General features: G+C 35.9%; 1 protein-coding gene across 3 annotated transcripts in view; it reads left to right on the top strand.

Moving 5' to 3' along the window:
- Positions 1-12,462, top strand: part of AHCTF1 (AT-hook containing transcription factor 1) — a 94,720-nt gene that overhangs the window by 54,557 nt on the left and 27,701 nt on the right. For all 3 annotated transcript variants that reach the window (XM_070385380.1, XM_070385379.1, XM_070385378.1), the window contains exons 20-26: positions 82-228; positions 775-962; positions 9,922-10,066; positions 10,147-10,278; positions 10,945-11,095; positions 11,552-11,702; positions 12,033-12,140. In XM_070385380.1, coding sequence (XP_070241481.1) covers positions 82-228; positions 775-962; positions 9,922-10,066; positions 10,147-10,278; positions 10,945-11,095; positions 11,552-11,702; positions 12,033-12,140 — 1,022 coding nt within the window. The remainder of the gene's footprint in view (positions 1-81; positions 229-774; positions 963-9,921; positions 10,067-10,146; positions 10,279-10,944; positions 11,096-11,551; positions 11,703-12,032; positions 12,141-12,462) is intronic.

Raw genomic sequence — 12,462 nt, 5'->3', positions numbered from 1 at the left:
TTTCTGTTGTTACCTATTGCAGATATATATGTAGGAGTTTTTCTTTTTGTTTATTGTCCTTGATCCTCTTTTTTTTAAAAGACTATTTATTTGCTACTTGATATTATGTATTCCTTTCCAAACAAAACGGATACTTCCATTGAATCATTTCCAACTGCCTTTGCCATTTCTTGGGGCCAGGTTAAACTTATTCAAGGATTTTGGCTGATAGATCATAATGACTATGAGGTAAGTCTGTATAGTTCATTTAGAATGTTAAACTTTTGTAAACTATTAGAATTTTAGGAAAAATACATTTAACATTAAAGATATGGCACAGTCTACTTCCGGAGGTTTTTTAAGGATTCAGTTTAATCAGTACCTTCACCAAGCACCATTTCAGGCAACACGAATATACAAAGATAAAATAGTTTAGAACCCCAAGAGTCTTATTGTCTAAATAACATACAAACAATTACCAGTAGTGCAAATATAGTCATTTTTATGTTACAGATATATTTGATGTGTTGGGTGAACCAGAGAAGCCAGAATTTGACATTGATGTATGAAATTGGTGATGGAAAGATTTTATATACTCACTTGACAAGATCTCAAAAGTATGAGGCTTTTGATAAGGCTTTTATTTAAAATAAAATATACAGTAAAGTAGATATTTTCAGATATATTTAAACAGGTTTTATTTTAATTTGCATAGGTTTAGTATATTCCTTTTTTTTTTTTTCAAAGTGCAAAGCATTGTATTTAATTTACCAGTTTTCATTGTCATTTTTGCAGAGTGGTTTGGATCTTCTGTTTCACCCGGCTACTGCAAAACCTGTGTCATGGCAACATTCAAAGATTATTGAAGCCTTCATGAGTCAGGGTGAGCACAGACAAGCCCTCAGATATATTCAGACAATGAAGCCAACAGTGTCCAGTGGTAGAGATGTTATCCTTCACCTCACTGTTTTGCTTTTTAATAGGTAAGTACCTGTTTTGAAAGTACAATTGAACTCTTGGCCATGTATTAATAAAATGGAACTGATGAAATAGAGCAATATATATTTCGACTTGGTTGCATTGCACAGTATTCTTATGTTCTTCATCTTTCATCATTGAGAAGAATGTAAAGCACCTTTTACCTAGAATAAGATGAATAAAAGAAGTAATGAGTAAAAGGGGAAATCAGACTGAGGTTTAAAAATTATGTCGGTTTCTACCTGGCAGTGTTGACAGTTTTCTCCTTGGACAGTTGAGGTTTGCTTATACCGAGAAGCAGCCAGAAATAGAGATAGAATGAAGTTTATGCTAAGTTGATAAATTATATTCTTTGACGGTATATTCCAGTGATGGTACTCTGATATTTTTGTTAGTCTTGCTTGCTTGGGTGTTGCAGTTCTTTAATTTTGTTGTTGCATTATAGCAGTACACAGTTGCTATAATAATTATATTTGACATGTATATACTAACTGACAATTAAGTGGCATGATTGGAAATACAGTGGTCTGGTTATTGGGTTTTCTTAATACCTAGGTAGTTGGGAAACTTGTTTGGGACTGGAATTAATTCATACTGGTTTTTTGTTGAATCTTATTGGTTGAGTCATTTTATATTTTCTTTATATATTTAAAAATTGGCCACTTTACTCACCCCAAATTGTCATTTATGAACCATACAGCTTTGAGGAGAGAGGATTGGATCTTTACATTTCAGACAGATCTGCAATTTAGTAATAGACTTGTTAGACATTGAAACTTACAATGTCCTCAAAAGTAATAAACTGCTAAAGTACTTGTTGAAATAATTTTGGTTAGTAAAAGTATTTGGCTCAGCTGAATAAATCAAGAATAAATATAAGAACAAAAAGTTAAAGAAGCTAAAGAACATAAATGTTTAATAAATGGGTTAAAGAGTTCTAGTACTTGATAATATTTACAATAATGAAACCTTTATATAATGTAATTTCAAAACTATATTTCTCAAGTACAGTAAAGCCTCAGTTATCTAGTCTCCAAAAACATAGCATCATTAAGTGTCCTTTACAGTAAGTACATAAGTTAAAACAAAGGACCACTCAGAATGCCATTTGTGAGATAACATGTTTTCAAATTCAGTAAATGTTTAAAATAATTACTGAGGTGTTGTTTGGTTTTCTAGCTGTTGTGTGAATTTATATTAATTAATCTACATTTTAAAATGACAATATTGGAATAGTTACTGATTGTAACAGTTGACAGTCTCAGATAGATCTGAATTTATACCTGAATTCTGCTACATTCTGAAATATGATCAGAAGCAGTTAAATTATCCTTTCTGAGCCCAGGTTTCCTCCTGGGTTAATAATGACCGCTTTGCAACATTTTGAGGTTAGTTAAATGGCATAAGCACTATTACAGTTGCAAGTAGTAAATCATTAGTAAATGGTGGTGAAAGTAAAAGTTGCTCAGTTGGGTCTGACTCTTTGCAACCCCATGGACTGTAGCTTGGCAGGCTCCTCTGTCTGTGGAATTCTCCAGGCAAGAGTACTGGAGTGGGTAGCCGTTCCCTTCTCTAGGGGATCTTCCCAACCCAGGGATCGAACCTAGGTCTCCCACATTGCAGGGGGATTCTTTATGGTCTGAGCCACCAGGGAAGCCCAGTAAAGGGTGGTAGATTGAACCTTCTTGAGTTAATCATCATTGCATCATTTATTTAACTTTTCAGCCTAACTCCTGCCTGTTTCCTCTACCACCTCTTCTTTATTAAGATCATCTTTCTCTTTCTGTGAAACCTGTATGCTGGTAGCTTTTCAGTTATATGAGCTTTCTTTATGGACATACCATCACAGTTATGGCAAATAGATTTACCTAAAAGTAATCATGATGGACAGTACACGATAGCCTAAAAGTAACAGTTTTAGATTTTTAGCTCTTAACATTACGTACTCAGTCTTAGTAAAATAGAAGTACAACAGAGCTGGAAAACCTTTTTGTATAGGTGTAATCATTATCTTTATTCTTTCCACTTTCTGTGGGTTTCATTCTGCTGTGCTTTTTAACTCAAGTTGGTTTCTCATTTTCAACCTTTTATCTTTACTAACATAAAAAGGTAAATCTGAATGTTCTGTATATTACTTTGGCATCATCCCACAATTTTTATGGTTATTTTTTTGTAAGTATTTTTAATTTTCATTATGATTTTTTTCTTTCCCAATTAATTATTTAGAAGCTTTAATGTACAAATACGGTTTAAAAAATTCTTTTCTCTTTTAATTGCATTGTGACTCCATAATGTGATCTACACATGGATCAGATGGCCAACACCAAAATCAGATTGATTATATTCTTTGCAGCCAAAGATGGAGAAGCTCTGTATAGTCAGCAAAAACAAGACCAGGAGCTGCCTGTGGCTCAGATCATGAAATCTTTATTGCCAAATTCAGACTTAAATTGAAGAAAGGGGGGAAAACCACTAGACCATTCAGGTATGACCTAAATCAAATCCCTTATGATTATACAGTGGAAGTGACAAATAGATTTAAGGGCCTAGATCTGATAGACAGAGTGCCTGATGAACTATGGACGGAGGTTTGTGACATTGTACAGGAGACAGGGAGCAAGACCATCCCCAAGAAAAAGAAATGCAAAAAAGCAGAATGGCTGTCTGAGGAGGCCTTACAAATAGCTCTGAAAAGAAGAGAAGTGAAAAAGCAAAGGAGAAAAGGAAAGATATACCCATTTGAATGCGGAGTTTCAAAGAATAGCAAGAAGAGATAAGAAAGCCTTCCTTTCCTCAGTGAACAATGCAAAGAAATAGAGGAAAACAACAGAATGGGAAAGACTAGAGATCTCTTCAAGAAAATTAGAGATACGAAGGGAACATTTCATGCAAAGATGGGCTTGATAAAGGACAGAAATGGTATGGACCTAACAGAGGCAGAAGATATTAAGAAGAGGTGACAAGAATGTACAGAAGAACTCTACAAAAAAGATCTTCACGACCCAGATGATCATGATAGTGTGATCACTGACCTAGAGCCAGACATCCTGGAATGTGAAGTCACGTGGGCCTTAGGAAGCATCACTACAAACAAAGCTAGATATTTCAAATCCTGGAAGATGATGCTGTGAAAGTCCTTTACTCAATATGCCAGCAAATTTGGAAAACTCAGCAGTGGCCACGGGACTGGAAAAGGTCAGTTTTCATGGCAATGCCAAAGAAGGCTCAAACTACTGCAAAATTGCACTCATCTCACACGCTAGTAAAGTAATGCTCAAAATTCTCCAAGCCAGGCTCATCAATATGTAAACCGTGAACCAGATGTTCAAGCTGGTTTTCAAAAAGGCAGAGGATTCAGAGATCAAATTGCCAATATCCCCTGGATCGTCGAAAAAACAAGAGAGTTCCAGAAAAACATCTATTTCTGCTTTATTGACTATGCCAAATCCTTTGACTGTGTGGGTCACAATAAACTGTAGAAAATTCTGAAAGAGATGGGAATACCAGACCACCTGACCTGCCTCTTGAGAAACCTGTACGCAGGTCAGGAAGCAACAGTTAGAAGTGGGCATGGAACAACAGTCTGGTTCCAAATAGGAAAAGGAGTACGTCAAGGCTGTATATTGTCATCCTGCTTATTTAACTTATATGCAGAGTACATCATGAGAAACACTGGGCTGGAAGAAGCACAAGCTGGAATCAAGATTGCTGGGAGAAATATCAATAACCTCAGATATGCAGATGACGCCACCCTTATGGCACAAAGTGAAAAAGAACTAAAAGCCTCTTGATGGAAGTGAAAGTGGAGAGTGAAAAAGTTGGCTTAAAGCTCAACATTCAGAAAAGGAAGATCATGGCATCCAGTCCCATCACTTGATGGCAAATAGATGGGGAAACAATGGAAACAGTGACAGACTTTATTTTCTTGGGCTCCAAAGTCACTACAGATGGTGACTGCAGCCATGAAATTAAAAGACCCTTGCTCCTTGGAAGAAAAGTTACCACCAACCCAGACAGCATATTAAAAAGCAGAGACCTTACTTTGCCAACTAAGGTCTGTCTAGTCAAAGCTATGGTTTTTCCAGTATTCATGTATGAATGTGAGTGTTGGACTATAAAGAAAGCTGAGTGCCCAAGAATTGATGCTTTTTAACTGTGGTGTTGGAGAAGACTCTTGAGAGTCCCTTGGACTGCAAGGAGATCCAACCAGTCTATTCTAAAAGGAAATCACTTCTGAATACTCTTTGGAAGGACTGATGCTGAAGCTGAAATTCCAGTACTTTGGCCACCTGAGGGAAAGAACTGACTCATTGGAAAAGACCCTGATGCTGGGAATGATTGAAGGCAGGAGAAGTGGATGACAGAGGATGAGATGGTTAGATGGCATCACTTACTCGATGGACATGAGTTTGAGCAAGCTCTGGCAGTTGTTGATGGACAGGGAAGCCTGGTGTGCTGCTGTCCATGGGGTCGCAAAGAGTCGGACATGACTGAGCGACTGAACTGAACTGACTGAAGGAAGGTTTGCTGGACTTCTTGGTGGTTTAGTGGTTACGATTCTTCTAGGACAGGGAGTGAGCTTCGATCCCTGGTTGGGAAACTAAGATCCTGCATGCCTTGCAGTGCAACCAGTAAATAAACTTTAAAAAAATGAATAAGAATGAAATGTTTGCATGTTGCCTCCTCTAATATGTATGTGTCTATTCCTTGTAATACTGCTAACTTTTTGTATTTTGAATACAGTATTAGGTACATAAAAGTTTAAAATTGTTATTTTTTAATGACTTTAACCTCTTATTGTAGAATAACCTTCGTCATGAGTAATTGTTAACATAGCTACAACAACTTTCTGTTATTTATGATTCATCTTTTCCTAATATTTAACTTTTACACTAATCACTGGAAATCAATAGTTGCTTGTTTACATTTCTGAATTTTTTTTTCATTGTGATCTCTATGATCCATTTCAAAAGACTGTTTATATTTGATCTGTCATTTTTAGAGCTTGTCACAGGAGTGTTTCTAAGGCTGTCTTCTTGCTGTGTTGCCAAGAACCCTCCATACATTTCTTAACTTTACTGTTAACCCGCTAGTTTTAGCCTTTCATCAATTGAAGTGATTTTCTTACTGCTTTTATTGGCATTGTGCCTTCCTGCCATGAGGAGCAGGAGAGTATTGGGTATATGAGAGTTACTTATTTTAAAATTTATGTTTAAGTGTTGGCCCAAAATGGAGCATCAATTTCTTGAAGTTGGAGGTAACTATGCCTTCTCCTGTTGTAGGAGAAACTGAGAAAAATATACTATCATTTGTCTTTTGCTTTCAGGTATGCTTACTGTTATTAGATTAGTTTTTGATAAATCATAAATAAATTAATCTTACTCTTACCTCGTGTATCTGCTCACTGGGAGTGGATATCATACTTTAAAGTGGAAAACTTGAAACATATCCAGGGACTTCTCTGATGGTCCAGTGGTTAAAAAATCTGCCTTGTAGTGCAGGGGACATGGGTTTGATCCTTGGAAGGAGAGTAAAGATCCCACATGCATCAAAGCAACTAACCCCTTGGGCGGCAACTAGAGAATCTGAGCTGTGAAGATCTCTCATGACACAATGAAGATCCTGTGTGCTTTAATTAAGACCTACTGCAGCGAAATAAGTACATATATGTGTGTGCGGTTTATATATATATACACACACACACATATGTAGCATATATATAATATTGTATATATGTGCAACCCCATGGACTATAGCCTGTCAGGCTCCTCTGTGCATGGAATTCTCCAGGCCAGAATACTGGAGTGGGTGTCTGTTCGCTTCTCCAGGTGATCTTCCCAATCCAGGGATTGAACCTAGGTCTCCCACATTCTAGGTGGATTCTTTACCATCTGAGTCACCAGGGAAGCCTGTATGTATATAGGCTGGGAGAAGAGGGGCAAGAATACGGTTCTTTTTATTTTTTGAATAATAAGATATTTACATGCTTTTTTCTAAAATTACAAAAGGATACACAGTAAATTCCTAGCCTCCTAAGCTTCCTCACAGTACTAGTGTATCTTTCCTAAGACATTCTGGGACATTCTGAGCAAATGCATATGTATGTCATTGCTGCCCCTCCCCCCTTTAAAAAATACATGCTGTCATCCATCTGCAGTATATTTTTAAAAGTAATTTAGTTTGCAATTCATTTCCTGATAGTACATAAAGAGCTTCCTTATTTTAATCATTGCATGATAGTTCATTATGTAGATGTACCAGTATTTGTTTAACTGCCTTCGCTTAGTGAACATTTGGGTGGTTTTAATCTTATGCCATTTCAAACACTGCTGTGTATGAGTATCCACCCATTTTACACAAGTGCAGATTTATTTTGTAAAATCCTGGGAGTAGAATTACTGGGTGAAAAGTATAAGTGTTAGTCACTCAGTCGTGTCGGACTCTTTGTGACTCCATGGACTGTAGCCCACCAGGCTCCTCCGTCCAGGGAATTCTCCAGGCAGGAATACTGGAGTGGGTTGCCATTTCCTTCTCCAACTGGGTAAAAGGATATTTGCAATTTTAATTTTGATAAGGCATATTGCCTTCCATGTACGTCTCACTTTGTGTTATACCCTTTAGTTAGGCATTTATCCATTTGATTGGTGAAAATGGTAATATTAATGTGATTAGTCTCACTATAATAATAGAATGCATCTTTTCATGAAGAGCTGTTTTATGAAGTTAGAATTGCCAGTGTTTTATGACTCTTTGTCTCTTCTATTTCAATATTATTTAATCCTCTCACTGTTTCTGTTACTACTTTGTGATTTTTGTTTTATCATTTAAATTTTTGATGCAGCTGAAATTTATTTTGGTTCAAGCATTTTGTAAGAAGATTACAGAATACACAAAAGTAGAATAGTACTGTAGTACTATGAAAATTCCATATACCCATCCTACATCAGATTTAACAGATACAAGATTTTATTATACCTACTTCATCTATTTCTTTATATTAAAATTAATGATTAGATGTTCATTCATCTTCATTATCTATTTTTCTTTCTGTAGAAATGGTGTGCTCATTTTTAACACTCCCAGATTTCTGATTTAGGGGAAAAAAACTACTTCTCTTAAATACTCAGGTTATAACAACCACACTGTTATCCCTGTCCTGGTAGAAGAAGGAGTGCAAGGCAATTTCAGATGTAGATTTTTAGGTGATACACCTAAATGTTTTACTTATTTGCACTGTTGTTTTTATAAGTTTTGTAGAATATGTAAAATATTCTAGTCAAACAATAAAAATTTTAGGGTCCTGAACTGCCAGCAGTGGGATTTGCTTCCCCAAGAAACTTTGTATCTACAGGAAGTCTGGGACAGTGCTGCTAAAATTTCCTCAGATGCATTTTCATTATGAATACTAATTGCTGTAACTTGGTTCATGTATTCTGTGTTTTTTATGCATGTCAGTTATTTATTTACAAGGCGTTATTTCAATTTTTGTGATTATTTCAATAAAAACTATAGTTAAAGCCTTTGGTAGGGGTGCTGTGCCTGGTCTTAGTTGTGGCATGTGGGATCTACTTCCCTTACCAGGAATGGAACCTGGGCCTCCTGCACAGGAAACGCAGAGTCTTAGCCACTGAACTATTAAAATCAAAATTACCTATTCACTTAAAATTAGGAATGATGACTTTTTTTTAGAAAATTATTCCTATCTACTTGCCATTTTTTATTCTACTCCTGCTTCTGCCTTGACACTTATCAGCCCTTCCAAAAATTCTACATGTGAGACTAATCATTGTTAATCTTAGTATGTGTCTTTCAAGACATTTTGTTGTTTATATAAATACATAAAGACTTATAGGCTTTGTTTATTGGTTAATTTTTAGAAAATCTTATTATTCATGTTGTTTTAAGCCTATTTTTACTTATCAGTGTATCATGAGACACATTGCTTCATTTAATGACCTATTGCTCACAGAAGGATGTTTCAGCAGCCCCACTTGGTTTCTAAAACTGTCTAATTTGACCTAAGTTCTCCAATCAGATCTTGCTATAGATAAGCCAAAATCTTACTAAGATTTGCTAAGCTAAGTCCTCCACGTTCCCATAAACACAGTATGCTGTTTCTGTCTCTAGGTCTTTGCTCATTTTCTTTTCTACTCTTCTCGTGCTCAGTGTCACTTTCTTAAGAACTTCACTTGAATATTTCTGTGAGTTCTGTCCAGATCACATTAGATTTTTGTCTTCTTGAACTCTTGGGTTCAGATGGCCCCTGACTTAACAATGCTTCAACTTATAATTTTTTCAACTTTAAAATGGTACAAAGCAATATGCGTATATGAAGTAGTAACCATAGTTTGAATTTTGGTCTTTTCCTAAGCTAACTACATGCAGTATGATTTTCTCTTAATGATGCTGGGCATCGACAGTGAGCTGCAGCTCCCATTAACCCACATGATCATGAGAGTAGACAACTCATACACTCAAAACCATTCTCTGTCCATTCAACAATTCTGTTTTTTATTTTCGGTGGAATATTTGATAAATTACATGGAATAGTCAACATTTTATGATAAAGTATTTAAAGATGCCTTATTTTCCTTACTACTTGACAGTGATTAGTATTCAATAAAATTTTTAAGTACTTTTAAATAATATGTACATAGTATCTTTTGGGGCTTCCCAGATGGCTCACTGGTAAAGAATCCACCTGCCAGTGAAGGAGATAGAAGTTTGATCCTTGGGTCAGGAAGACCCCCTGGAGGAGAAAGTGGCAGCTCACTCCAGTGTTCTTGCCTGGGAAATCCCATGGATGGAGGAGCCTTGCAGGCTACCGTCCATGTTGGTCGCAAAGAGTCGGACACGACTAAGATGCATGCACAAAGTATCTTTGGGATTCTTCAGGTGGATGTCTTGTTTTGAACATTTTAAATAGCTTTTCTAAAACTAAACTTTGATAAATATTGATTTCAGGTGCATGGTGGAGGCCTGGACTTTACTGCGACAACATTCTAATAGGTTGAATATAGAGGAGCTGCTCAAGCATACATATGAAGTCTGTCAGGAGATGGGCTTAATGGAGGATTTACTGAAGCTACCATTCACAGACACTGAGCAGGTAATGATTTGTCAGTGTAAACTTATATCTGGAAATTCAGGATAAGTTAATAGCTTACAAATCTATTTTGTTCTTTCTAGGAGTGTTTGGTGAGATTTTTACAGTCCAGTGCGAGTGTTCAGAATCATGAATTCCTTTTAGTTCACCATTTGCAGCGTGCCAATTATATTCCTGCCTTGAAGCTGAACCAGACTCTGAAGATTAATCTTATGGTACAGTTGAACTTGTTTTATTATGGGGGGACAAGAGAATAGGGAAAACAGATGACTTCATTATATAAGAGCTTTGTATAATCTTGAATTTTGAAAATCTCACTTTCTGAAGCAGAATTGACAAACAGGGTGTTGTTACTTATCCAGTTCTTTTATATGTGCCATTTCTGTTTAGGTATCTGCCCACAGTCTTGCCAGACTAACTACTTTACTCACTCAGGAAAAATAGCAACTGGTAGAGGACAACAGTAGGAAATAAATAGTGCAAAAAGCATGGACTTTAGGGGTTGGACTAATTGTTCATTGGCTCTGTGTGCTTGGACACACTCTGAACCTTGGTTTCCTTAATCGTAAAAGGACAGTATCTTTTGTGAGGGTGCACAGACGTGTGTGTGATGGAACATGTTGCTTAGTAAATGAAAATCATTGCTTTTATTAGTTGTAAATAATCAAGGCTGGGAAGGAGAGACTTGGAATTTATCAATGGGTAAGAATTGATGAAGCAGTTAGGTTGTGTGTATGATGTCTTTGGTTTGGAAGAATGGGTATGTAGAAAGGAGGAAGGTGTTCTTGTGTATTCATAATTATATTTTAATAGTAAATAATAGGCATAGCACCTAACATTTTTGAAGATTAAATTTTTACCAGTTATGTTATGTTCTATAGAATGATCGTGATCCTCGTTTGCGAGAGAGATCAGTGACTCGAAATTCTATAATAGACCAATATGGGAAAATTCTTCCTAGAGTCCAGCGAAAATTAGCCATTGAGCGAGCAAAGCCTTACCATCTGTCAGCATCATCAGTTTTTCGAGAAGGTAAGATTTCATTGAAAAATGTCCTAAAATATTGCACTAGAAAAGATATTGAATAATTATCTTCTGAAACCTTTGTTATCTTCTGTTTAGCTCAGTTTTGCTTTGATTCATCACAGTGATGCTTTGTGGCTTTGTTTGTTTGTTTATTGGTGGTTCTACCCCAAGAAATCGAAAGCTTCCTTGGAACTTTTAATCTTTCTAGTTTATTTAGTACAGAGTGACAGAACTCTTTTGATTTCATTTGAAGACTGCTGACTTTTAGAAAACACGTAGACAAATTATTTCACTGTCTCCTAAAAGCCAAAATTGTTAAATTTCTGCACGTATATTGCTAAACCAAATATAATTTGAACTACTCATGTTTTGTTTTCGCCAATCACTTTGCCGTATTTGTCTGGCTACTTTAAAATCCTGGTGTTAGAGATGAAATTAAATACTACCTTTTTTGTTTCACAGTTTCTAGACCAAAACCATTATCAGCAGTTCCAAAGCAGGCTGTAACTGGAACTGTGTTAACAAGATCTACTTTCATCAATAATGTGTTATCTAAAATTGGAGAGGTCTGGGCAAGTAATGAACCCGAAAATAGTATCTCTGTCTACAATAGGTATGTTTTTCTTACACCTTTTACACTCATGCTACTTGCTAATCTTCCCTGGGTTATCAGCTGCATTCATAAACAATCCAGCCTTAGAGCGTATTAGCGTATGTAGGAAAAATGTTTTGTGTTGTCTACTTTTCTTGCAAGAAGAACATTCTTTGTTCTTAAATTTGAAACCAGTTATGTTCATTGTTATTTGTAAATAAGCAGAATATACATGGTAAAAAAAAGATAGCCCCCCTCCCATCTAACCTCACCTTCTTACAGTGTTTGTATTGATAATTTAGTCTTCTTTGTGATACATAATCAAAAGTTAAATTTTTATTTTCTCTGTAGTCCTAAAGTAGAAGAACCCTCTCCTGTAGCATATTCTCTCCCAGATCCAGAGCTGCCTGAGGCATTTGTTGGAACACCAATTACAAAGGCATCACAAAGAATTTCTAGGTAAGAATTTATTTAATCACTTTTAAAAGACAGTATTAGACAAGAATTACACTGATACGATATTTGTCTTAATTTCACTTACTTCACTTAGTAATGGTATTCTCTAGGTTGATCCATGTTGCTTACAAATGGCAATATTTCATTCTTTTTTTTGACTAATTCCATTATATATATATGTATATTATATATATGTCCATTATATATTTTTTAATGAAGCTCCATTCTGTTTTCCATGGTGACTATACCAATTTATATTCCTACCAGCAGTGTTAAGAGGGTTCTCTGTTCTCCATACCCTCTTTAGCTTTTATTATTTGAAGAC

The sequence above is a fragment of the Bos mutus genome, chromosome 16, assembly GCF_027580195.1.
Source record: "Bos mutus isolate GX-2022 chromosome 16, NWIPB_WYAK_1.1, whole genome shotgun sequence".
Classification (NCBI taxonomy): Eukaryota; Metazoa; Chordata; class Mammalia; order Artiodactyla; family Bovidae; genus Bos; species Bos mutus.
This window is presented reverse-complemented; position numbering and strand designations above follow the sequence as displayed.